Below are 27,198 nucleotides of genomic sequence, written 5' to 3'. Positions count from 1 at the left end.
CCCATCTGATCCTTTCGTTCTTTAGGGTATAAACAGAACACTATTAAAATGACATGCATGTTATGGTAAAGTCGGGGAAGATAACTGTCATCTGGAACAATTGTTTGTCAGACAGCTATCTTATGAATGTAGACAAATAAACATGATCTAAATTACTCACCCAATACAAACCAATAGGTATTTCAATGTAACGTCTCTATTTGGAATATACATTTTGGTTAAAAGTGAAGAAAAGAGAAAAGGTTGACATCATTTCAAGGAATGAGTCATAAAATAACTATAAAATATTTAAGGACTATTCTAAAAGATCAAAGGCTTCATGATTATATTACTATCTATCAAACAAACAGCTCATTCATTAAATTAGCAAATATAGAAAATGAGCTGTGTAATGAGGAAGCAGTAGGTAGGAAACGTGTCTAAAAGACATATAAATCATCTGACACACACGGCACCAAAACTGACAAAGTAAGATGGATCATTGGAGATGTTACAATGCTTACACAATAAAAAAACAACAGGCTGTAAAGAAAAGCATCGTTCTAAGAAGCATCCGAGGGAGAACCATAAACACGATCAGTGTCACAATGACAGTAGATGCTATCACGTGGAATATAAAGGAAGAAAGTGGCAAAGGTCTAATTAAATGTAGAGAAGCTGCAAAAGATGAGAGATACTAATGGAAAAAGACCATTTATATGGAATGGGCTAATGAAATCATGAAAAAGAAAAGGTATTCAGATAAATCCATAAGCTCCAAAGGCTCTACCAGATATAAAAAAAAGATAAAAAAAATAGCAAGAACTAATACAAAAGAGGAGGGAAGCACAGTGTACAATAACAGATGATCAAAACATTAGCTATATGTATATATATTTATATATGAATCGAATTTGACCAACACTCGAATATCTTTTTTTCATACCAAATAAAGGCACACAGCAATATAATAATAGTAGATAGCCAAGAAAACTGTGCTGAGCACTTGTAGTATTGTGTTATCCAGAATTGAATATCCATATCAGATAGAAGTAGGAAAATTTAGAGCAATAGAAAAATGGCACAGTATGTACAAAATGAAGGGGTGTGATGAAAAGGGCATAACAATTTCATTATCAGAACGTGTGATTAAATACCTCATACAGGCGTTTACTCTTTATTACAACGATTTAATGGATAAGTTCACTTTACTGCTCAGTGGTAAATGATTGCTCCGGTAGTAAAAATTATAACCTCTCCTCTACATGAATGGGTAAAATTATCTGTGACTGACAGTTGGTGAACTTGTCTGTAAAGAGACGCACCAATTTACTAATTTTAGAGATTATATATGTTATTTTTTATAATTTGGCTAAAACAGACAACTTCCCATGTGCAAAAGACATTGAAGTGAGTAGAGGGATGAATTTAGATTTGTTCATATCTGTTGTTAGAGAGCATTTTGGGAGTTCAGATGACAGATACAGCCTTAGCGCTAAGCTGTCAGGTCATATGAATGTTTTTGGAGTGCAGTTAAACTACAGATTTGAAGAAGTAACCTGCAGAATTTTTATTTTGCCTTTGGGTTTCAGTGGCAAAAGTAAAGAAAATGATTTACCAAGTTACTCAGCTTTCACATAATGGGTAAAAAATAGATTAAAAAGATTAATCCATGACAGATCCTTATAGTGACTAGTCCAAAAGACATAATATGCTGAGTTCTCAAATGTAAGCAAATTGGGGGAATGTCCAAACTGATTGAACTATTATTAATTTTCAATTACATCAGTTTTTAAGTTTTGTTTCACTTGGCCATTATACGGTCGTACTTTAACTTGTGTGATACAGTCGTAAGTCCCATATCCCTGCGTTGGTCCGTAACACAGATACGAAAGTGCGGCTGTATTATGTTTGAAACCGGCCTGAGGCAGAAGCTGCATTGTCTTATTCTATCGTAATCACATCCTTGGCTTCCCGGCTGTGTTTTGTAATTGGTACTGTACTTTTTAAATGTGTATTTATACCAGGAAATGTATGTATCAAAAAAGTATATATCTCTGAGGATATGCTGGGGGACGTTTTGTCTCTTTATTTACAGTCCCTATAATCTTCTCAGAGACCAAACTTGTTCTTTAGAGTACTAGAAAAAGGAAAGACTTCAGGTATCTAAGCTAATAGCTCCTGGTTGTAAAAAGTGAAATTCACAATGGGACAGTAAGGCCTCAGGGACACGGCCGTGCCCATAATCACGGCCCGTGATTGCAGGCCCGGCCGGCCGCCGATGGCCGCGACCCGCGGGCCGCATTTTTATGCCATGGTCCCATACAAAGTATGGGAGCATGGCCCGTAAAAAATGAAAAGTAGGACATGCTCCATAATTCCTACACGGTTCTACGGCACGGACGCCCTTCCGTAGCTATACGGAAAGGTGTCCGCGGCCAATAGAACAAGACGGGTCCGCAATTACGGACAGTTTTTTACGGTCGTGTGCATGGGGCCTTAACATGTAACCTTCAGTTGAGTGCTGCTTGAGGGGACTCAATGGACGGGATGAATTAATTAATTACTATGGACGTATCATTGCTTCTATTCATGTATATAAGTAAATAAACAATGAAGAACATATAACATAAAAAAGATGAAAAATTTAGACATTTGTCACTATAATAAGACATCCAATTATAGGCTCCGACGGAAGGCTGCAACGTATACACTGTATAGGCATACAGTGGAATTCATCGGCCGAACCCAAAGGCTGAATGCTACCTGAAGCTACACTGCTGGATCTAACTTCAATAGGAATAGAAAATGAGGTTAGTGTTAGTATAAAATACAGTAACGTGCTAAATATGTTTTGCAATAAGCCCTTCAGATATTTCTATGTGCATTATACACTATATTTGGTGTATATTTCCATGGAATACTAACGGTGACAGCTATTGAACACAAAAAACACCTGAATGTCAATGCGAGAAATACAAAAAAATGAACACTCTTATGTATTCTCTATTAAATCTTCTTTAATTTATTAAAAGTACTTTGGTTTCTTCATATCTGAGATGAGCACTTGTACAATTAAAAGGAATTAATAGGCTTTTAAAACATAAGAAGTCGACACAATAGAGAATATAAAATCAACACTTCTAGTAATGAGTCCATACACAACAAAGAAGCAATTATCCCCCAACTGCTTGACTTCTTAGGATACAAATGTTTATTATATGTAAGCAACGGCCGCTTAGTACACCTCAATATTGTAATGACAGCCGTACATGTGGCGGGAACTCAACACATAAAGAACATGCAGACGAATTTAAGAGGTTGAGTTTTTGCTTGGACCCAACTTCAGAATGGGGAATACATATGAAGTCACTTTGACCAAATGATTGTTGGTGCCAGACTTGGTGACTTGAGTATCTCAGAAACTTTTCATGTCCTGGGATTTTCATGCACAACAGTGCCTGGTGGTAGGGCCAGATTCTGATACAGTATGGAGGCCTATCCACAACAGAAGAGGAAAACTCACAAACCTCAGCAGCAAGTGATCTACAAGTATCTTTTTTTGTTCCCCACAAATTTCAGCCCTCAGTGAAGATGTGACCTTTGTGTGTGATATCTGCAGAGTTGCCATAAAAAGTGTATGTGCACCAACAGACCAACTCTGGTAGTATTGGCTCATAAATATTGCTATATTGGGACGTCTAACCATGTTCCACTAATTTGGAACTTTTGGAAATGTTAAATCAAAAGATGGTGTGATGCCATAGTATTAATTACACACTTGTCGTATTCCATATTTTCTAGCAAGATTGTACCGCTTTGTGGAATACGGCATTTGAAACGTAAGAGTCAGTCCAGATTAAAGCATGGGGACAAGGGGCAATTGCCCCAGTCCTCCACCACTTTACCCATTCATAAGGCTAAGTGGTGGCTTAAAGTGAAGCTTACAGTGGATCAAAATACCTTAAGCTTTAGGGTATGTGCACACACAAACTCAAAAACGTCTGAAAATACGGAGCTGTTTTCAAGAGAAAACAGCTCCTGATTTTCAGACGTTTTTTAATCATACTCGCGTTTTTTTACGCCCGTTTTTGGAGCTGTTTTTCTATAGAGTCTATGAAAAACGGCTACAAAAACGGCTGAAGAAGTGAAATGCGCTCCTTTTTTGTGCCCTTTTTTTTTCAAAATGGCCGCGTAAAAAACCGCCCCTCGGAACAGAACGCCGTTTTTCCCATTGAAATCAATAAGCAGATGTTTGGAGGCATTGTGCTTCTGACTTTTCAGCAGTTTTTTGGGTCGTTTACGGCCCGAAAAATGGCTGAAAACACTCCGTGTGAACATACCCTTACTGACAGTTACTGCTGAGCAGCCAACCAACTTTCTGATGTGATCAGCTTTTTGGCATACTGAAATTTGTTTAGGCACCAATTGATATGAATTTGTATTCTTTTTACAGTATAGCGTGTGCACTATCTGGTGCTATTATTTGGGTGTAGAATGTCTGTATCATAGGAGAAGTGTATGGCAATATTTTTGGGCACTGTATCTCCAACAGGTGACAGGCCATATGATTGGCACCTATTCATTACTCATATAGATTATGGCCCCTACCTGTTTGTAATACAGAGCCAAAAAATCTTGCCATAGAAAGCTAATGTATTATAGACATTCTATACCTAAATAATACCGCCAGAGAGTGCAAACATAATACCGTAAAAAAAATAAAAATATATATATAATTTTTTTTGCCATACAGTGCTTAAATAATGACATCATTATCATCATCTTCATCATCATCATCAGTATACCGATTTAACATGTCTACATTTAATAGATCCTTTAATTTAATGGGGTCTATTTTGGTGACAAATGCTCTTCAATAACACTAACACAGTAGCATTTGCAGTAATTTTAGCACTTTTCTTCTTAGAGTCCATCAATGCCAAGACAAATGGGTAAGCTAAGCACGAAAAGATGGAAAAAAAAAGCGTGGAGAGTGTCAAATATTGCACACTGCATCTTCCAGAAAAGTACATCAATCTTAATGCATGGGGTTATTAGCCAAGGATATAATAAAGCTGCTTTCATTATCTACTTGGAAAAACTAATAGAAAGATTGATAGATAAAGTTCTGTGGCGTTAGACTTACCATTTATCCATTTAGCTTCCGTATCATGGATTGCAAACTCTCCACTGACCAAATCTTGTAGCGTTACCTTCGCTTTGAGTGACAGGCTATTATCTTCCACTGAAAAAAAGAATCCAAATACACATAGGTTATTTTTCATCCTCTGCCTCAGCCAATGAATTACAATTAGTTATACAAAATACATACGCACAGTCGGGATTGTCATTTTATTTTGAGAGCAATAATGAACTTTTGATGGATCAGAGAGAAACATATTGTACTGAAGAGGCTCCCATTCCCTCTACTGCAAATGCGGTCTTCTCTTTATGTGCCTCTGGAGAAGGGTAAACCAGGGCATGAGGTACTAATGTTAATAGATAGCTGGCAGACAATAAGAATGGAAGACTTGGCTAATTCATTCTTAACACCAAAGTCTCTGAAAATGTAATACACTTCAATTTTTTTATGGAAACCATAATACCTGAAAGGGTTTTGTCCAGTCCCTAAAATTTGATGGCCTGTCCTCAGGATAGGCCATCAATAGCTGATGGGTCGGGGTCCGAATCCTGGGAAGCCTGCCGATCAGCTGTTTTTATGGCGACTTCAAAATGGCCACCATGGTCAACACCCAGCTTGAAAAGTTTCCCCCCTCCCATATACTAATGTGCCACAAACAGGAAGTTAATATCACCAACCATTCCCATTTTATTTAAGTGTATCCATATAAATGGCCCACCCTGTACATGTGTTTATACTAGCCAAACATCCCGGAACATCTTTCTACTGAGTACTGACCTCCATTAAATGAGAACATCAGTTGGGTTACTAGAACCCCGACCTTCACAGATGAGACCACCTTATGTGTCTGAAAATGTTATAATAAAAATACCTCTTCTTTAAAGCCATGCAGTGACATCATACACTATTTTCATATTTGCATCTTCCATGAACACATCTACTATTTGCTATGTAAATGCATGAAACACATGCCCTTTAGATGCAAGGCAATCTGACCTCAACACCACATCACAACCGTAACAAATTATCTACCGGTCTGGAAAGAGTCTTAATGTTGTGGAGAATACATACCCTTAAATTATATGCTGTATTCTTTCATAGATGTTTTGATTTGATTTTAATTGTTATGTAAATATAAATCTACATAAAAGAACTGATCAAACCATGGTAGGGAGTTTCCTAACTAGTTCTAATTTTATGGGATCCTTTGCATGGTAATAGGGCAATAAGGGTGGCAATATAACAAGAGGAAAAGAACAGCTTGTCTCGAGAATATCTAATGACATATGATAAAAAGGAGTCCGCCTAATGCCTTCCACAATATTGCATTATGTTGGAGATTTTGACATCTTCATTGGACACAAAGGTACAATTCAGCAGCTATGCTTAACTCAAATAAATGCCGGTCTGTACTCATGTCTATCCCCATGGGCAGAGTCACTGGAATGTTTCAATGGCCCTTTTGACAAATTCTCCAGTAGCCATTGAGGGCATTGCTATCTAGAATAAAACAATTCGTCACGTTCCCCATGGACCAGCAAGCTATTACAGAGACAAACATTTTGCCAGAGACTCTAGCAGTTTTCTCATGTCCTACTTTACTGGAATTGCTCTCACCACACGTTCCTCTACACAGTGACAAAGCTGTGTTTGGCAAGAAGAAATTGAACCATTTCATCAATGTGCAAGTTATTGTTGTGATGATTCCTATAAAAATACATTGCTTCACAATTAATCATTAGATTAAATGCCTGGTGTTAGAATGACGACGGCGTTACCGCATAAATTGCTTTAGGAAAAAAAGAAATAAAAACTAGTTTTCATGGTAAAAAAATAAGAAACTTCAATTTAAAAGTTTGTCTTTTCCTGCAGTTTTAACCCCTTGCCACCACAGATATTTTTCATTTTTTGATTTAGTTTTTTTCTTCCTGTCTGCCCGTCTTTTTCTGTCGACATAGCCATATGGGCGTTGTTTTTTTTTTTGCTGGACGGGTTGTAAATTTTGTACTGGGAGACCTAAGAAATTCTTTGTGGGATGGAATTAGAAAAAGACCGATGCCACCATTGTTTTTTCGGATTTGTTTTTGCAGTGTTCACCATGTGGAAAAAACTACATTTTAACTTTTTTCAGCGGGTCAATATTATTACAGGGATACAAAATTCATTGGGTTTTTCATGATCACTTTTACAAAGAAGAAACTATTTGTTATCAAAATATATAGAGACCCATATCGTATTTATTTTTCTGTCAATGGAGCGGTGTGAAGGCTTGTTTCTGGCCTAATAGGAGCAGAAAGATGGCAGACCTGGGGACCTTCATTAGACCACTAGGCTGTCATTGCAAATAACGGCACACTGCGATTGCGTCGTAGTGGGGAAGGCGATCGACTAACGAAGGGGCTCTCCCTCTTTGTAACGGTTTAGATGATGTGGTCGCTATTGACTGTGGCATATAAGTGGTTAACCATCCTGGATTGGAGTTATCACCGATCCAGTATGTTACAGTGTAGTGCTAATCTCAGCCAATACTGCTGACTATGGGGCGGGCTCAGCTCTTGAGTCCGCTCCATATTTCCCCTATCCGGCTGTGACATACAGTTACGTCAAATGTCGGGAGGGGTTAAATAAAGGACTAATGTTGACATATGAGGTAGACTCTGATTTATAATTATAAGAGGCCCTCAACCTTTTGTGGGTCGAAGGCAACTTTCAAATATGACACATGGTGTTGAGCCACACTGAATATAAAACAGTAAAAAGCTGATTAAACATATGACCAAGGAATATGACTTTTACTCTGGTGTTGACTGCCTGTGACATGTTGTGGACCTTGGTATAAAGTTCTAGTAATGCTTAACCATCATTGGTGCAACTAGTACACAATAGTCTGGTGCTTGATGCCACAAGTGCACAATCATTCTGCAGCTGCCAAAAGTTGAGGAGCCCCATGAAGGAGGCCTGAGAGCCACATAGGGTGGGAATAGTACCCTAGACCATACATGCACAATACTCGATCAGTGATAACGTCACTGGTCACGACACAGCTCAGCTTTTTCTACTTAATTTTACAGTCTTAAAAAGACTGTCACCTTCGAAAACCCTCCTCAACTACAATAATCAGAATTTATTTTATGAGACGCTGATTCAGAATCTGTAATTTTTATCTTTCTACTCACTTGCATTCCCTGCTGTAAACCAGCAAACGAGCCATGCGCGGCAAGCTAATGCATAGAGAGGACTCCTATGCTTGGCGATATAATGGAGAGGGCTCCTATGCTTGGCGATATAATGGAGAGGACTCCTATGCTTGGCAATATAATGGAGAGGACTCCTATGCTTGGCGATATAATAGAGAGAACTCCTATGCTTGGCGATATAACGGAGAGGACTCCTATCCATGGCGATATAATGGAGAGGACTCCTATGCTTGGCGATATAATGGAGAGTGCTCCTATGCTTGGCGATATAATGGAGAGGACTCTTATGCTTGGCAATATAATGGAGAGTACTCCTATGCTTGGCGATATAATGGAGAGGGCTCCTATGCTTGGCGATATAATGGAAAGGACTCTTATGCTTGGCGATATAATGGAGAGGGCTTCTATGCTTGCCGATATAATGGAGATGACTCCTGGGACTCGTCATCAGAATGCAGCACATGGCTCGTTTGTAGGCTTATAGCGGGAGAATGCAGGTGAGTAGAAAGATAAAACGTACAGATTTGGAATCAGCGACTTTTAAGCTATTAACTGATTATTGGCGTTTAGGGGGGGTTTCAGAGATGACATAGTCCCTTTAGCCCTTTCACGTCACGAATCTATAGATTCACGTTGTGAAAGGGTATTTAAATACCTGCACAGCAGGGTCCCAGCGGCAATGATTGTGATCAGAAAAATACTAAAACATAACAAAAACAATATAATATAATACTATATTTGGTATCGTACTGACCCGCAGGATAAAGATAACGTGTCATTTTCACCATAGAGTGAACACTGTAAAAATTAAACCCATAAGAAAATGGAGGAACTGTTGTTTTTTTCACAATTCCACCCCATTCTAAGTTTTTCCCCAGCTTCCCAGTACATCATACATAATATTAAATAGTACCATTACAAAGTACAACATCTCCCACAAAAATTAAGCCGTCATATGGCTATGTCAACGAAAAAATAAAAAAGTTAGGACCTTTTGAAGGCGGGGAGGAAAAAACAAAAGCATAAAAACGAAAATGAGTCTGGTCCTGAAAGGGTTAAGGCAGTATTTTCTTTCTGGACAATGTTGAAAATCTGGGTTATTTCATTTTCTTGAGGGCACATTACTAGCTAACTAACTTAATATTATTTACCACTGATATGCAGAGCTGCATTCACAATTCTGCTAACTGCAAGTGGGGAAGTCATCACTGTGATAAAAAAAAGACACACCAAATGATTTAGTTCCTTTAATTCTAGTGGAAGATGTCGTTTTCTTTTATATCGGTGTGCTTTAACATGCCTAGGATAAACTCAACATCTTACACAACGCATCCAAACGGACCATGCTCTGAGTTAACACTGAACATGAAGGGCAGCTGAGAGATGTAGCATGAATGCTACAGTTAGACAGTGACGTAGTAGAGTTTGTATTACAGTTCTATCTGTATATGAATGGACTGTAAGAAGTGTTTGACTGGCCCACCAGAATATCAGAGGATATCCACAGGGGAGAAAATAAATCCTGGACCGCAAATCCGCTTGCTATACTTGATCTATTGCGGCTCAGCAAAATAAAATGTAACCATGAGGTTCTTAGTAAACATTTTGATCCAACTGTATAAGACCACTTGCCAATTCACAGCGACCTCTTTCAAGTGAGTCCCTACTCTACAAAGTGCAGGACCGCATGGCAACCAATGCCGCTGCAACACAGTACCTGCAGAGGGAGCAACCCAGGAGGCCAACAGCAACAATGCTGCCGATCTAAGCCACCTTGGCTCTGAGTATCAGAGGATCATTCCGTAAACTCAGTTCTGATATTACAATGGGTCCAACAAGGTCCAACTGAAAATAACCCCTTTTGCAGCAGATTTGGAGCTCATCACTTGCTGCTAGAGACAATTCTTGCGCGATTAAAAAATAATCATATGTATATTTCTTTAACCCCTTAATGACCAGGGCATTTTGCGCCTTAATGACCAAGGATTATTATTTGTTTTCTCACAGTCGCAGTCCAACAGTCGTAACTTTTTTTTTTAATTCATCGACATAGCCGTATAAGGGCTTGTTTTTTGTGGGACGAGTTGTATTTTAGAATTGCACCATCTTTGGGTGCATATAATATATTGATCAACTTTATTTTAGGAGAGAATTGAAAATAAGAAGCTATTCCAGCATTGATTTTCACGTTATAAATTTACGCCGTTTACTAGGCAGCGTAAATAACATGTTACCTATATTCTATGGGTCGGCACAATTACGGGAATACCAAATATGTAAAGGTTTTATATGTTTTCCTAAGTTTGCACAATAAAAACCCTTTTAGAAAAAATGTACTAGTTTTTGCATCGCCGCGTTCCAAGAGCCGTAACTTCTTTATTTCTCCGTCAATTTGGCCGTATGTGGGCTTGATTTTTACGAGGCAAGGTGTAGTTTTCATTACTACAATTATGGGGTACATGGGACTTATTGATCAACATTTATCTGGCATGGCCTAATAAGCAGTTGCTGAAGGCAGACCTGGGGGCCTTTGTTAGGCCCCCGGCTGCCATGGAAACCCAACAAGGGCCCACTATTTCATTGCGGGGGCACCGATGGGGTAACAAAGGGATTAGAGGGATTACAGAGGGGGTACCAGAGGGATTTGATGCCGCTGTCGCTATTGACAGCGGCATCTAATAGGTTAAACTGCCGGAATCAGAGCGCGCTTCGATTACGGCAGTTGGTGCAAGAGCCAGGCTGTTTATAACAGCCGTGCTCCTGCCGCTGATCGGGTGGGTACACTGGCAATACCCACGGATATATCCATCCTTATGCTGGAAGTAACTCCTGCATAGGACGGATATATCCGTCCTTCGTCGTTAAGGAGTTAAAATATACTCTGATGTTCAGAAAAGAAAAGAATGCACTGCAATATTCCCCGAACAGAAACACCTGTACCAAATAAATATTAAGCTTCTTCCTCTTTTATCAGCAGGAATCTAAAGGTTTATACTAATTATATATAAGAGCTTCTTAGATAAGTCATTGAAATGTCTCATACTTCAGATTATTGTTATCATGGCAACATCACTATGATCATAAACATCTATCTGAAGTTTAGCAGTTCACGTGAAGTTATTAGATACTTTGCCTAGGGTACTTAATCTGACTTGATGCAAAATACATAATTGGGAAAAGGATTTGCTCATATCTAGTGTTATTGCTTACACATCCATTCTTTGGGAAATCTACAACCTGGAGGATATTGAAACTAAAGCTGACACATGGCACAACTTTTGCTTCCTTTGGGAAATTTTCAACCTTTACCTTGCAATTTCCACAATATAACAATGACTAGGGGAATGCCTGTGGCCTTGACAAATGGCTTTGCTTCCGAACACAGAAATTTGCCGGTTTACCGCTGCCGGAGATGAAGTAAAGAAATAAAGAAAAAACATAGGCTGTTCAATGCAACAATTTATGACTTGTAAGGGCAATTATTACTTTTTAAATGATACCGCTGCATTGTGTATAACTAAAGCCACCATGATGGAGAGAATAAATATCATTTGTCACTATAGATTTCTCATTATACTCTTACATTACATTCGGCACACTGCACATTATGTAACGCTTGCACGGTATTTATAACTGGAGCTTTATGCCTTAGGAATCCTGTGTATAATTTGTAGTTATTAGGCTAAGACCTATTTCACATGAATAATTCCACGAGCAACAACCATCACCGTAGAGGGTAATTAAAAGCTCAGCATCAGGCAAGGGAAAAGTCAGAATATTTCTCATGCTGTTCATGGGTCCTGCACAGTGTGGTATAGGCGCATCTGACAAATGAACAAGGTTCGCCTCGCAATGTGTGTCATCGGGTGTACATGTGTTTCTCTATTAACTATACAAGATTGCATAAGGTTAGGTTAATTATTTTTATAATGCGTGTTTTAAGAATGCCATCGCATATAAGCCCAAAACGATACAGTTGTATATGTAGCGTCCCACTAGGACACTGCTAAAGGTGATATGTCATTTGTTTTATGTTACAGTAATGGATTCAACTTTATTCCAGTCCTGGTTTAAATTAATGTTTGCACTGTTTGCCTTTATTTGCTGAGAATAACTGTAATGTGCCTTTAGGACGTGTTGGGCATGAATTGCTGTGGCTGAAGCAGGTCTCTAACTTTTGTATCGTAGAATGCAGGTAGATAATGTTGGGATAATGGGATTTTTGTTGGCGCTGCTAATGGATACGAATAACTAAGCAGTTACTATTAAAAGATAATTTATTTGGTACTTAGCTACAAGTTTTGAGCTTGGACCAACCCCTTCCTCAGGCATGAACACCAAACACCAATATTTTGTGTGCAAGTCTGAGGAACGGGTTGGTCCAACACCGAAATGCATAGTTCATGGTTTTCATGTACTGCACCAAATAAATGATCTTTTAACAGTAACTGCTTTGCTATTACACGAAAGTCCCCACCATTATCTGCCTGCATTCTACATTCAATTACCGGACCAGAATTGCTACAGTCAAAATAAAGCTTGAGATTTGGGAAACCTTGCTCCATTGTTGGAAAACTGCCTTGTAAGATTCTGTACTCTACCTTCATCTTGGAAGTGCTGTGCAATTTGTTGACAAGTAACGAAACCATGATTTTATTTGTTTAACTTTACTACAGTCTCCTGCCTATCATTTGTACTAAACCATCAAGGGTACCCCATCTTCCACCAGCTAGGAGACATTTGCACAGGGTGTGCCCCGGGGGAACAACTACCTCCATCATTTAAGTGCAACCACCTCATCAATGTGCCAGCCCTAGGAGTGTGGGAGGTCTAGTGGAGGCGGGCCCTGCCACCATGAAAACGGTGACCAGACCATGATCGAGGACTACTACTTCCAATGTCCTGCCTGTCAGCTGTCAAACCGCACTTCCCTGGGGTTGTTCCATATACATCTGCCATTGACCTTATAAAAATATGTATGCGGTATACGTTTAATTTTTGGCATAAAGTTGTAGTCAACTACACTTTCCATACAGTTGAAACCAAGCTATGCTGACATACACCAGCCAAACATATGTCATAATGACACTCTAGATCAATAAGAGTAAAATACAATTCTATAGTGTACCCATATCCATTCCCTTGGTTGAACTTGATGGACATATGTCTTTTTTCAACTGTACTAACTATGTAACTATGTAACATCTGTTTAATAAACTCTATGACCATTTCCTGATGTATACGCTGAACGTAGTGCCCAAATGTGATGTAAATTTAGCCTTAGTCTGTACATAGTAATCCCATTTAGACATTTGACATTTAGAAGATCTGCTCATAAATAAACTACTTACAGTATATGCTCCCATGAAATTAATTTTACAGGCAATGTCTTGTAAACATATAACATGTGCTCAAGGCTTTATTACAATATAGTTAAAGAAAACAGCTGGCATTGAGACAATTTGCAAACTAGTGTAGACAAAAAGGATTCAGGATATCAGGATTGCCCATAACATCCAAATCACATCATTCAGTGGTGGAACTACCACTATATCAGCCATAGCAGCTGCATTTATGTGCCAGCCGGGCGGCAAGGACCCCTTAATTCCCGGTGGCATCGCTAGAACTGGGAATCCGCGGCCCCAGGCGACTGCCTCATTCAATTGTATCTGCATCTTTAGGACGCAGATACAATTGAATACTATGGCAGAGCAGGGAGCTAGCTCCCTGCTCTGCCATTTACTAGGCTACAGGCCACATAAGGCCCACAGCCTATAAGGCACTGGGACAGGATCCCTGTGCAGGCCGGCGAGATGACGTCACTGGACCACGCCGACCTACGCAAGTGTCCCGTCTCAGCCTCTTGTACCATCTGAGCAGGCCGTGGAGCAGGAATGGGGCTAGGTGAATAAAAATGTTTTTATTTGTTTGGGGGGCACTATCTACAACGGGGGGCTGTGTGGCACAATCTACAAGGGGGGACTGTGTGGCACTATTTACAAGAGGGGGTTGTGTGCCACTATCTGCAAGGGGGGGCTGTGTGGCACTATCTACAAGGGGGGCTGTGTGCTACTATCTACAAGAGGGGGTTGTGTGGCACTATCTACAAGGGGCTGTGGGGCACTATTTACAAGGGAGATGTGTGACACTGTCTACAAGGGGGGGGTGACACTATCTACAAGGGGGGGTGTGACACTATCTACAGGGAGCAGTGTGTGGCACTATCTATAGGGGTGTATGTGGCACTATCTACAAAGGGGGGCTGTGTGGCACACAAAAGTTTGCTATGGCGCCAAGTCTTTCCTAGTTACGCCCCTGACGTAATTTCTAACATTTTGTAATCTGCACTAAAAAAAATCTGATTGGTTGCTGTAAGTCTATCTTGCCAATGTCTCCGTGTTGGAATTCCCATACATCTTCTCCCACAAACGCTACACTCCTGTGCTGAGGACTTGGGCCATCTTTTTTCTCCAAAATGCAGGAGACAGTTCTGGTAGCATGCAAGCAATACCCACTACCAGCTCTTCTGTACTATAGAAAGTAATCAGGCTGTTCTCCCAAACAATGTGGAGATCCAAAATGGTCACCTTTGGTGGATAGGACTGTTGCTAGGCAACAGTTACAACTCCTTTAGTGCTGCCTAGCAACCACAGTCTGTAGAAGGTATTTAAAAGTACACCATATAATAAAAAGTAGTCCTGATATGTCCCGCCTCTTATGGTTCACATAAGCCATAGATAAAGTAAAACCAATATCTAGTTTAAAAAGATTTAGAATTGTATTGAATGCTTTAACATAAAATGAATTTCCTTGCTTATCTTTATATATATCTGCTTTCATCAAAACTATCTCCGAATTCAAAACTTTGCTGATTTCCTGTAACAAGGGAGTAGTGTATTGTGAGAACTCGAATTTCTGTTACACAGATAAAGGCCTAAGGACTGTCTGCTGGGTGCAGGCTAACCACAAACAGCATGCAAGAAGGAACCAACAAAATAATTTTCACTTTGGGTGTGAATGGAGAATAAATGACATTTAGCGTAAAATCAGTATTTACAAAGAAACCCATTTTCTTTTGGTGTGTAGATTTTAACGGTAAAATATTGTTCAAAAACTGAGTTTAATTTTAAGGTTGGGCTAAATATCTCCATTTAAGGGAGCGTTTGGGTCTAGAAAACCTATTTTTTTAATACCCTATTAATGAATTAAGACATTCCCTCATCTATTAGCCAGAGCAGAAAACAGCACTTTATTTCTATGGAGGACCTGACATGGCCTGACATGGGAACTGTGTAATGTTTAATCTCACCTGTGGAGGCGCTAAAGTAGAAGTAAACAGTTGCAGCCGGATTTGCTCAATGGTTTCATCTGATCGCTGGGTGTCTTAACAATGGGACACCCGGAAATTGGGTTGTCAGCATGTTTAATCAGTAACTTAGTGTCAATGTTACCATCAGTTTCTAAGCGAGTAATTCAAGTGACAACCAACATGGCTGTACTTACTGTTCTCACTTTTTCAAATATGACTGCCTCAACAAAGCAAAAAAAAAAAATCCAATATCTCTGTAAATGAAATATAATGATCCAACTTTTAGGGGGCCAATTTTACATTTCAGGTGGAAATTCTCTTTCACCAAACACCTGACAGGTAGGAGTCCCAACTCCGGTGATAACCTTAGTCGCCATTTTATCATTTATCTAGTCAGAAAAACAGATGCAGATATGTTATAAAATTAATGTTAGACCTAGTACATTTGGCGGAGCTCTCAGTGGGGCCATTCTGAGTTTTGCTATGGGGCCCTATACTTTCGACGCATAACTCTTAGGGCTTATTCAGACGAACGGAACATACGTCCTTCCATGCGCGTGATTTTCTCGCGCGTCGCACGGACCTATATTAGTCTATGGGGCCGTGCAGACATGTGCGTGATTTTTACGCAGCGCGATTCTGCTGCGAAAAACTCACGACATGTCCGTTCTTTGTGCGTATTTCGCGCATCACGCACCCATTGTAGTCAATGGGTGCGTGAAAATCACTCTCACCACACGGAAGCACTTCCGTGGGACGCGCGTGATTCGCACAACAGCAGTGAGAAGGATGAATGAAAACAGAAAAGCACCACGTGCTTTTCTGTTTACAAACATCCAAACAGAGTGTCATAATGATGGTGGCTGCGCGAAAAGCATGCAGCCATGCATCATATATTGATGCCACACGGAGCTTTTAAGTGCCTTTTGCGCACGCAAAACGCACACGCTCCTGTGAATCCGGCCTTACATTACAATGAGATTGCACTTTTGTAACATTAGGAATAAATCCACCCTCTAGGAATATAATACATGAAAACTCTGTGAACATTTATATCAACATCATTGCATACCTCAGAATTTAGAAGCGTTTAACACCAGTTTACTGTTTTCTATAGAAATACAATCTCCATAGCAAAGTTAATTCCCGGGATTTCAGTCAGAGCACACATTTAGAATGAATGAAGAGAAAAGATCACAGGTGTGTAGTCTCGTGGAACACATAAAAAGTAAAATTGACTCTGGTAAGCAACTGCGCAGAATGATTGTACAGTTCCGGCCAGTCACTTCTAATCCAGAAATGGGGCTTATGTGACTATGTCAGCAGAGCTTACTATTGGGGAAATCTAAGGCCTTGTTCACGCGGTGCAGATTTGATGCATATTTCGCATGCATTTTCAGAACCAAAACCAGAATTGGATCCAGTAGAGGAGAAACTTTATATATTTCTTGTGTTTAGGTTTCATTCCTGGTTTTGGCTTAAAAAAAAAACATGAAAATCGGCATCAAATCGGCACTGTATGAACAAGGCCTAAAGATGATCTGATATGACTACTAGCAATGATTAAATGTTCGATTATCTGCACTGTTACATTTTATACAGGTTTATCCAGGTCGTTGTAAGCACAGATACCTTCCAGGGGTCAGCAACCATCGGGACTCTAGCTGTTGTGAAACTACAATTCCCAACATGCCCTGACAGCCTTTGGCTGGAATCATAAAGCCTTTGGCTGTCAAGGCATGTTGGGAGTTGTAGTTTCCCAACAGCTGGAGTGACGAAGGTTGCTGACCCATGAAGGGCAAGAGGCAATATGATACATGCACTGCCTGTGCAGGGGGTTCTTTTCTAGCTATTTATTAATATTCTGACTTTAGAATTAAATTTCACTACCTATTGTACAACTACTGGTAGTGAACTATTGAAGACTATTATTTATTTATTTTCCCTTGCTTATACAGCACCAACATAATCTGCAGTGCTGTACAGAGATTTTCACCCTTCAAATAAGTCGCTGTGCGTCCCAGTGGACCTCATAATGTAATTTCCCTATTTCAGACACAAACATTCTAGGCCAATTTCATAGGAAGACACTTAACCTATGAGTATGTGTTTTTGGAGGGTGGGAGGGAACTGGATTACCGAGAAGACACTCACCCCAACATGGGAAGAAGATTCCAACTCTAAACACAGGACATCAGAGCTGCAAAAAAAACAGGGATAAACGCTAAGCCACAGTGCTGCCCTCATTTACCTTATAACCTTCTTCCTCCCAAAATTCACAGCCCATTCTTGGTACAAAAAGAAGAAAGTGCTGTCTTCTAGTGAGTGTTTGTTCATGGTTAGGCCTTATTCACACGATTGTGTTAAACGTCCGTGTGACGGCCGTTGAAACAACGGCCGTCACACGGACCTGTATAATTCAATGTGGCTGTTCACACACAGACGTTTTTCACGTCCGAGATGCGCAAAGCTCGTGTGAATCCGGTCTGTGTTTTTCCGCAATGGAATTAGTTGCGGAAAATTTGCCGCAAATACAGTAGCAGCAGAGTCGATGAGATAGAACAAATCCCATCCACATGCTGCGTAAAAAATACTGAGTGGAAATAAATGCTCAGAAATTTACTTGCGAGATTTCGTTTCCCTTGCTGGAATCTCACAGAAAAGATTCAGAAGTGTCAGGATTCTGAATACACATGACGTTCTGGCTGGAGGTCATGTATATTCATTATCAGGACACTTGATTAATAGGGAGAGGAGTATGATGCTGATTGGTTAGCGTCATGCACTCCTCTGTACAACGCCCACTTGGTCGAAAGTAAAAACACGCCCACTTGGGCATTAAGAAACTCAGCATAAACCAAAATCGCTAATAAAGTGGTAAAAATAGATCGTTTTTTTTAAATAAAAAGCATTACTGTCACCTACATTATAGCGCCGATTTCCTTATGTAGGAGATAGGGCACTTATAATGTGGTGACAGAGCCTCTTTAAGGGCCCTTTTACACTGGCCAAGTATTGGGCAAACTAGCGTTCATACAACGCTCGTTCCCGATAATTGACCTGTGTAAACAGGGCAACGATCAGCCAATGAACTAGAAAACGCTCGTTCATTGGCTGATTGCATCGTTTTAAATGCAGAAACTATTATCGTTATTGGCAGCATATCTCCCTGTGTAAACAGGGAAATGTGCTGCCGACATTATACAAATGTATGGGGACGAGTGATCGTAGTAACGAGCGCTCGTCCCCATACCAGCTCCTTGTGAAAGGAGTAAACGAGCGCCGATCCACAAGCTGTCTTATTCAGGGCCGCCATCATGGTACTAGTACTGCCATCAGGGGCCCAGCCATGGCTGAAAAAAACGAGCCCAAGATAGATAGATAGATAGATAGATAGATAGATAGATAGATAGATAGATAGATAGATAGATAGATAGATAGATAGATAGATAGATAGAATATCTATATATCTAAATTGCAATTATTTTTTTTGTGTTATACAAATATAATTAGTATTATTTCTATTTACCTATCTCTTTATCTATATATTTCATAGCATATATTTTGATGTATTGTACAGTTTTGTACATGGCGACTTTGGCATGTGTCACTTGTCACATGCACAGAGATCGCTATGGAATCAGTTTTGGAAAATGTACTCACCAGAAGCCAGTTTTTGCACCATTCATTGTAAGCTCCGCCATGCGTCCATCGTGTAAAAACTGCACACATATTTAGGATAGTTGAAGTCGGCAGAAGTTGCCAAATATGTATTCAGGTGTGTTTACCCAGTGGTGTGCACCACATGTCAAAAAACATCTAAATTCACATATTCAAATTTAAAAAAAAATGTATTTCCCTTTTTTGCTTTTACATTTTTTAAAACGTAAAATATATCACTTATTCTTTGACACAATATAGAAGCCCAACATGTTCTGAGAAAAACAAGACCAAATACATGTAGGTTGGAAGAGTAATAGAAGAACAATTTGCTTTTAATTTGGAACATGGCAACAACTCTCCTATTTTCGGTGCGGATTACGCACTGATAATTCACTACAAATGACAATATAACTCATGTGAATGGGGTTTACTTTTTTTTAAAGCTGCAATAGCGTAGTAGACTATGCTATTCCATCCTGAGAGATCCAGCAAAAAAACGTGTACCGTTCCTGACAACACTATATTGACAGTAATGTCAGGAGGTTCCCAATGCCGGAGTCCCCAGTCAGATCATTGCAATTGCTCTGCCCATGGACATTGGCCCTGGGGAAGCTCCTGACATCACTGTCAATACATGGACATCAGGAACAGCGCCAGAGACCCTGGGCAGAGCGTTAGTAGAATCTCTGCCCAGGGACTCCAGCCCTGGAAAAGCTACTAACATTTATGGACAGTGACTTCAGGAGTTTCCCCTGGGCGACGTATCCCACTGTGTGCCATACAGTGTGGTACGTTTTGGCTGAATTGAACAAAATCCAAGACATTAACCAGTCAAGTGCATGACCCATGGTTTCGTTCACTGTATTTGACATCAGTGCCAAAATCAATTAACGTGCTTAACGTACAAATGTGAACGCACCACTTTCTGTTGCCCAATCCTCGGTAATGGAGGGGGGCCCAGACTCCTTGCCTGTATGGGGCCTAGAAATTCCTGATGGCGGCCCTGGTCTTATTGATCGGCACTCCTTTACATGGCCCTCGTCGGGCCTTGTAACAGCACCTTTAGTCCTTTAAATCTTACAGCATGCTTGTTACACCTGACTTGATTCTCAACAGCTTCATACATCTTTGGCTAAGATAAATTAGTAGCATGATAGATTATTTGCAAGATATATAATTGAAGATGAGCAATGGCTTTGCTAGTAGGAGACGTTCAATAGCAACATCATATCCTATGGCAAGTTCTCTTACCAACATCTAGATATAGCGCTAAGTCTCTAAGGGCCTGTTCACATCAGCGTTCGCTTTCCGTTCAGGGGTTCCGTCGGAGGTTTCCATCGTGGAACCCCGTAACGGAAAGTCAAAAGGAAACCACAGCTTCCGTTTGCATCACCATTGATATCAATTGTGACGGAAACATTGCTAATGCATGACCATTTAAACACTTTTCTCTCCCTTATACCACATTTTTGGTGCACATTTAAGACAAACTCCTTTCCTGTTAAGTCACACTCATTTTTTGGAACACTTTTAAAAAGTGTGTAGCTAAATGCAAACTGTGCCAATTTGTGCCAATTTTTTGCGCTATTTCGGCACTTTCTAGACATAGACACAGTAGTAAACCTGTTTCATTATGCTCATAAAATCTTATTTTTATGCACATTTGTATTATTTGAGATCATTTGGATTTCTATTAATGAAAATATCATCTTGGAGGCATTAAAACCGACTACACATGAACATATTCTACTGGATAGCCAATGTCCTATAGACCTGGTTCAGTTTTCAATTCAGATACTAACACAATGACAAGTAGCCCAGTAGTCAATTACCGTTGGCAGTGCCGTTTGCTTTATATTTTGGCTTTTGGTAGCTAATGCTGTCAGCTGCACTTACAGAAAGGCAGTCAAAAAAGTAATCTAGTCAGTTGGGAAGCAAATTGAGATACCAAATGCTAATCATAAAAATTCATGAAAAATAAAAGATTGTAGTCATTTTTTTTCAACTGCATACCACAGGTTTATTGTATTGCTGTACAACACTTCCACAAAGTGGATATTGTTTTCAAAGTAATCAATTTTTCAGTCTCATTTCCCTTTAAATTTCGTAAACATGCCTGGGACAGATGTAAAAGCAGTGCATGAACAGTCGCACACATATAAAAAGTCCCTAGAATATTTTTAAGACCAGATGCTTGCAGCTCTGTGGTGCCTAAACCTAATTTGCATTGTAAACTCAGAAATTACGTTGGCAACATGCTAATATTTTTATGCCAGCACTATTTCTCTCCTTATTTAGCAAAAGTCTAAACTAGGCCCACGGTGTGTATTGAAAGAAAAATACAGCTGAGGACACAGTGCCAATGACCATAAGATAACGCCAGGGATGCCGGAGGGATTGCGATCAGTAGCTGAAACGTAGGAAACATCTGCATGGCGGCCGACAAGCGAGCACGCCTCTGCCATTAGCCTTCCTTTATACAGAGCCAATTAGTTTTGAATTATATTTAAAGTAAAGCCCCCAGACATGGCGTGCACTCATTAGTCTATTTAATTTATTTATTGTTATGAATTTGTAGAAAAAGAGATATAAAAATGTGGCAATAAATCAACAAGAAAAAAGCAGTACTTGAAACTGAACTATATATATAATTTATAAAAATGATACCAACCATTATCATGTCTATCTATCTTCTATCTATCTATCTATCTATCTATCTATCTATCTATCTATCTATCTATCTATCTATCTATCTATCTATCTATCTATCTATCTATCTATCTATCTATCTATCTATCTATCTATCTATCTATCTATCTATCTATCTATCTATCCATCCATCCATCTATCTTATAAGTTTGGCAAATATATTAGGGCCTGTTCACATCTGCGTTCCCAGAAGCATAAGTTCAGTTGAATGACGGATATCATAGGTGCCTGACGGAACAATTAACTTTAATGGATTCCATCAGGTTTCTGTCATGGTGTCCCTCGTTTTACTGGAAATAATAGCGCAGCATGCTGCGCTATTGTTTACAGCATGTTTAGCCGGATCTGTGATGGAGGCCCCTAATGTAGCCTCAAATGCAGATGTGAACAGGCCCTTACACTCTTCAACAGGACAAGAATATTTAAAGGCATTGACCTTACTGGACCACCTCTATTTACATGTCCTTTAGGGAATAAGTCAGAGTGGACTCGGCACATTTGGATGAGCATCCCCTGGCAACCAGTTGGGCAGCTTTATTTTTCAGAAGGGGCTATCCCAACTGGTCTGTACAATTTATATTTATAACACAAACATTTCATAATATTGAACCCCTTCACTACCTGGCAGCACTACAGCGACGTCCTATAGAATCAGATGTCATCACTCTGGTTTAAAACACGGAGGCCAAGGCTGGCATAATGACTGTACAGTGTGTTAGGCCCCTTCATATATGTTTGTTCCCTACGTTTAGCATGTATGCCGGGAAAGCTAAAAGTGTCGATAGGGCTCCATTAGCCCAATGTAGTCCAAAAGAGTGGCTGTGTTTTTAATATGGGAGCCTAAGGGTGACATACAGTATGTTACTGTATGGCATATGCCACAGGTATATGTTTAACGTATATATGGAATTTTCAATAACTTTTCATAAGGTATGTTAACCCCTTAGTGACCAGCCCATTTTAGGCCTTAATGACCAAGCTATTTTATTAGTTTTTCTATAGTCGCATTCAAAGAGCTATAACGTTTTTATTTTTTCGTCTACATAGCTGTATGAGGACTTGTTTTTTGCGGGATTAGTTGTGCTTTTTAATGGCACCATTTTTGGGTACATATAATTTTTATATTAACTTTTATTAACCTTTTTGGGGGGGATTATAAAAAAACCCTGAAATTCCGCCATTGTTCTATTCGTTTTTAAATTGACGCCGTTCACTATGCGACGTAAATAACATGTTACCTTTATTCTATGGGTCGGTACGATTACGGCGATACCACATATGTGGAGGTTTTTTTATGTTTTACGACTTTTGCACAATAAAAACACTTTTGAACTAAAATTATTTGTTTTTGCATCGTCGCTTTCCAAGAGCCGTAATTTTTTTATTTTTCCATCAATGTAGTGATTTTTTGGGCTTGTTTTCTGCGGGACAAGACGTAGTTTTGAATGGTACTGTTTTGGGGTGCATGGGACTTATTGATTCATTTTTATTATGACTTTTTTGGGGGGCAATGGAAAAAAATTGCAATTTCGCCATGGTTTTTTGCGTTTTTTTTTACGGTGTTCACTTTGCGGTTTAAATTACATATTCACTTTATTAATGGAGTCATTACGGTCGCGGCGATACCACATATGTGTACTTTTTTTTTTTTTTACACTTTTACTAAATAAAACCACTTTTTATGGAAAAAAATGGTTTTATTTATTTTTTTACTGTACTTTTTATTAATAATATTTATTTCACTTTGATAACTGATTTTATTAGTCCCACTAGGGGACTTTACTGTGCGATGTTCCGATCGCTGCTATAATGCTCTGGTATACTTCGTATACCAGAGCATTATTGCCTGTCAGTGTAAATCTGACAGGCAATCTGTTAGGACGTGCCTCCGGCGCGTCCTAACAGGCATATGTCCAGGGCAGACCTGGGGGCTTTTATCAGTCCCCTGGCTGCCATGACACCCCATCGGAGACCCGCGATTGCATTCGCGGGCCGCCGATGGGTGACAGAGGGAGCGCACTCCCTCTGTAAACAAAGTTAGATGCCGCGGTCGCTATTGACGGGTTAACGGGTTAAACGGGTTAAAGTAAACTTCGATCGCGGGCGTTGGAGCAGGAGCTCAGCTGTCATCAGACAGCAGAGCCCCGGCTCCTGCCTGCACGGGAGACCCGTGCAGGACTTAGACTAGGCTGACGTGAAAAGGCGTCAGCCTAGCCTAAAGCCCATTAGTGAATCACGTAAAAAGGCGTATTAGTGGTCACTAAGGGCTTAAATGAATGCCATAATAGCCTGTGGGTGACGGATGTCTGTGACAGATGCCTAAAAGTGCCATCCGTCACCCATAGACATTAATAGTATCAGTTTAACGGATAAGTCATGATCAGGGTCATTAAAGTTCATTTCATTTAACGTATACTATTATAGTTTATGGTGATGGATGCTAAAATTCTCCATTGTATAGACCAAGCGTAGGCCATTTAACATGATGTGAACTAGAACTTATTGATAAAATACATTTTAGTGATACATATGTAGCAGAGCGGAACTCAGTTTGTAATTTGGCTCATTTGGACTGCAGGCCATGGCGTACTGACTATAGAGGCAGACCACGCCACTTCTATGTGGCCCGTGGTAAGCATTTGCCTTTGACTCTGAACGCGTCCTTTTTCTTGATATAGAGCCATAGCCTTTTCCTGCAGCCACCACTAGGGGAGATCAGTGCATAGAGATTTTACAGCTTCTATTGAGTTCAACGGTAGCTGTATAAATTCATATGCACTAAGCTCCCCCTAGTGGTGGTTGCAGGCAGATAGTTTTATCATGTACTGTTTAAAAGAAAGCAGGGGATTTAGAGCTGTATGTAAGAGATTCACCAATGTATTTATGCCAGTTATCTGGTGTAAATGCATTGAAAATATGGTGTTCAGACTGAGCGCCACATTGATGAAGAACCTGCTCCACTTTTTCCGACAGGCTTCAGAGTCGTGAACTTTTTGTTTATTAAACAATCTCTCCACAAAAATATCGTACTTGGCATTTTTAGCCAAGTCAGATTCATCAACAGGGAGTGCCCCCTGCTTAGAAGTCTGTTACACTCTGCACAGGGGAGAGATCCTGGCACGCCGCCCGCATGGTGCATGAGTATTAACAGAGCTCTTACTATAAAGATATTTTATAAAATCACGGTCAACATTAACTTAATAAGAAGTAAGTATATTTGTTGGAGCTTTCAGAGGGGGTGGGGCCCTTACTAAGTTTTTATATAGGGCCCTATGATTTCTATGTACGTGCCTGTCTGCAGATAAATCTATAGAGTTACCTTAAAGAGAATCTGTCATAGCGAGAAGCCTCACTCCTGCACCCACTGAATGGACACCCAAACTCGCATATGCAATATGTCAAATATTTTTAACCTCTCAGCTGATCCAGGGGATCACGTATGACAGCAGCTTTTTTTGCTACGGGAAGTTAGAGAGTTATCATTCTCAGAGTTATTATGGTACACCAAAGAAACGCTTCTATGACAAATGGAGCTCCAGTATATTTGTAGATGATTGACAGAGCAATAGGAGATGAACAGTACCCAGTATTTACCATGAGCCTCAGTATACAATATATAATAAGTACGTGGTCTACATACCGTTCAGACCATTTTAGTGTAGGTCTCTTCTCACACTAGCGGTTATATTTTAATGTATGTCAGTAGAAATTCTGTGGTCTCACCATTTGCTATCAGTTTGTGTTACCATAGATGATCTGTCTGAAAATCAATATCACATTGCAAATCAAGTGGTGTATACAGGAAATATCTTAGATCCAAGATAACAAATGCATTTCTTTAACACCTCAGTAAAAAAGTCAACGATGAAAAGATCAAAAACACCGATTTTTTTGAGTCCGAGAAATGACATTTGTATGGAAAAGAACTGATATCAATCAAATTCAATGAAATTGCAAATGGTAAAAGAAAATGAGAACCTCTGAGGGTTCATGTATGTCTTTGACTCTTAACAATATACCCACGTTCATCAGCAGATACAGCTGGAGGTCCTGGCATTTTGGATGTGGACATGAGTAAAATGGGAATTGAGTTTTGACTAAAGCTAAATTATATATATAATGTCTGTCTTCCAAGACTTTAATAATGTATATGGTTTCTTGATTGTTTTTATACAGCTGCCAGGCACATAAAGAACAATGTGTTCTAGAAAATACATTTATACTATTGTATGATTCAATTAAAATCCAATTGCTTGAGTTTTGTGGTAATGGATAGTATTGATTTCCAATGACTACATTTTCTTTAGAAGAAAAAAAAATGGCTAAAACAAATGTTCACAGTGGGTTATATTGACTTCCTAGCAAAAAGAGCTACAATATGATTCACTGCAACCAGTACCAACCACTTGGACAAAATATCTTAGTAGTATTGTGTATATAGTGTACATTGTTGTTGTTGTTTTTTTAATCTAATTGGCTTTCAAATTATTTACAGCTACAGTAAATCTGGTCTCAAAGGGTTTTTCCGAGAATATACATCAATGGCCTATCCTTAGTATATCTGTGATCAGCTGAAATCCAACCTCCTAAACCTCCATCAAGATCAAGATGAAGGACAAAAGGGGCTATAGCTCTTTCTGGAGTGCCATGACCCTTTATATCTTTTTTCAGGCACGTTGGCTGTCTTTAGTTCTACTACTTAGTCCCATTCAAGTGGCGCCTTTGTTCTGCCCATCAGTAGGATTACGATCATCCCAAGGGTCCGAGGGTGCCTTTTATTAAATCGAATTGAGGTCCTTCTAATGTTGGTAAATGCAATGTCAAATACTTTTGTGTCAAAAAAGTATTGTAGGTATAATACCTTTATTGGCGAACCAGAAAAATGATGTGTGGAAGCTTTCAGAGCACACAGGCCCCTTCTTCAGGCCAGTTTACAAATGAATGACTTAGAAAAGAGCACAATATTTAAAGATGTTACACAAAGACAATTTGTACATGAGGTGATATATCATTAGGATAAGCCGGGGCAAAAAATGTTGGTTCATGATATGTTGAGTCCAACAAATATGAGGCTGAGTGATAGGAAGTCATGTAATCCAATATAAATTTGCTGTAAAACACCTAATAACATGAACATTTGATACATCTGAAATGATTTGTTCTGTCGCATTGTAGTCTTTCATAAAATGTGTTTA

General features: G+C 39.5%; 1 protein-coding gene across 4 annotated transcripts in view; it reads right to left on the bottom strand.

Annotated features, from left to right (window-relative positions):
- Positions 1-27,198, bottom strand: part of DPP6 (dipeptidyl peptidase like 6) — a 1,261,161-nt gene that overhangs the window by 283,615 nt on the left and 950,348 nt on the right. For all 4 annotated transcript variants that reach the window (XM_075827374.1, XM_075827376.1, XM_075827372.1 and 1 more), the window contains exon 3: positions 5,129-5,227. In XM_075827374.1, coding sequence (XP_075683489.1) covers positions 5,129-5,227 — 99 coding nt within the window. The remainder of the gene's footprint in view (positions 1-5,128; positions 5,228-27,198) is intronic.

Source organism: Rhinoderma darwinii, chromosome 5 (genome assembly GCF_050947455.1).
Source record: "Rhinoderma darwinii isolate aRhiDar2 chromosome 5, aRhiDar2.hap1, whole genome shotgun sequence".
Taxonomy (NCBI): Eukaryota; Metazoa; Chordata; class Amphibia; order Anura; family Rhinodermatidae; genus Rhinoderma; species Rhinoderma darwinii.
The sequence above is the reverse complement of the archived record's forward strand: the minus strand, read 5'-3'. Positions and strand labels throughout refer to the sequence as shown.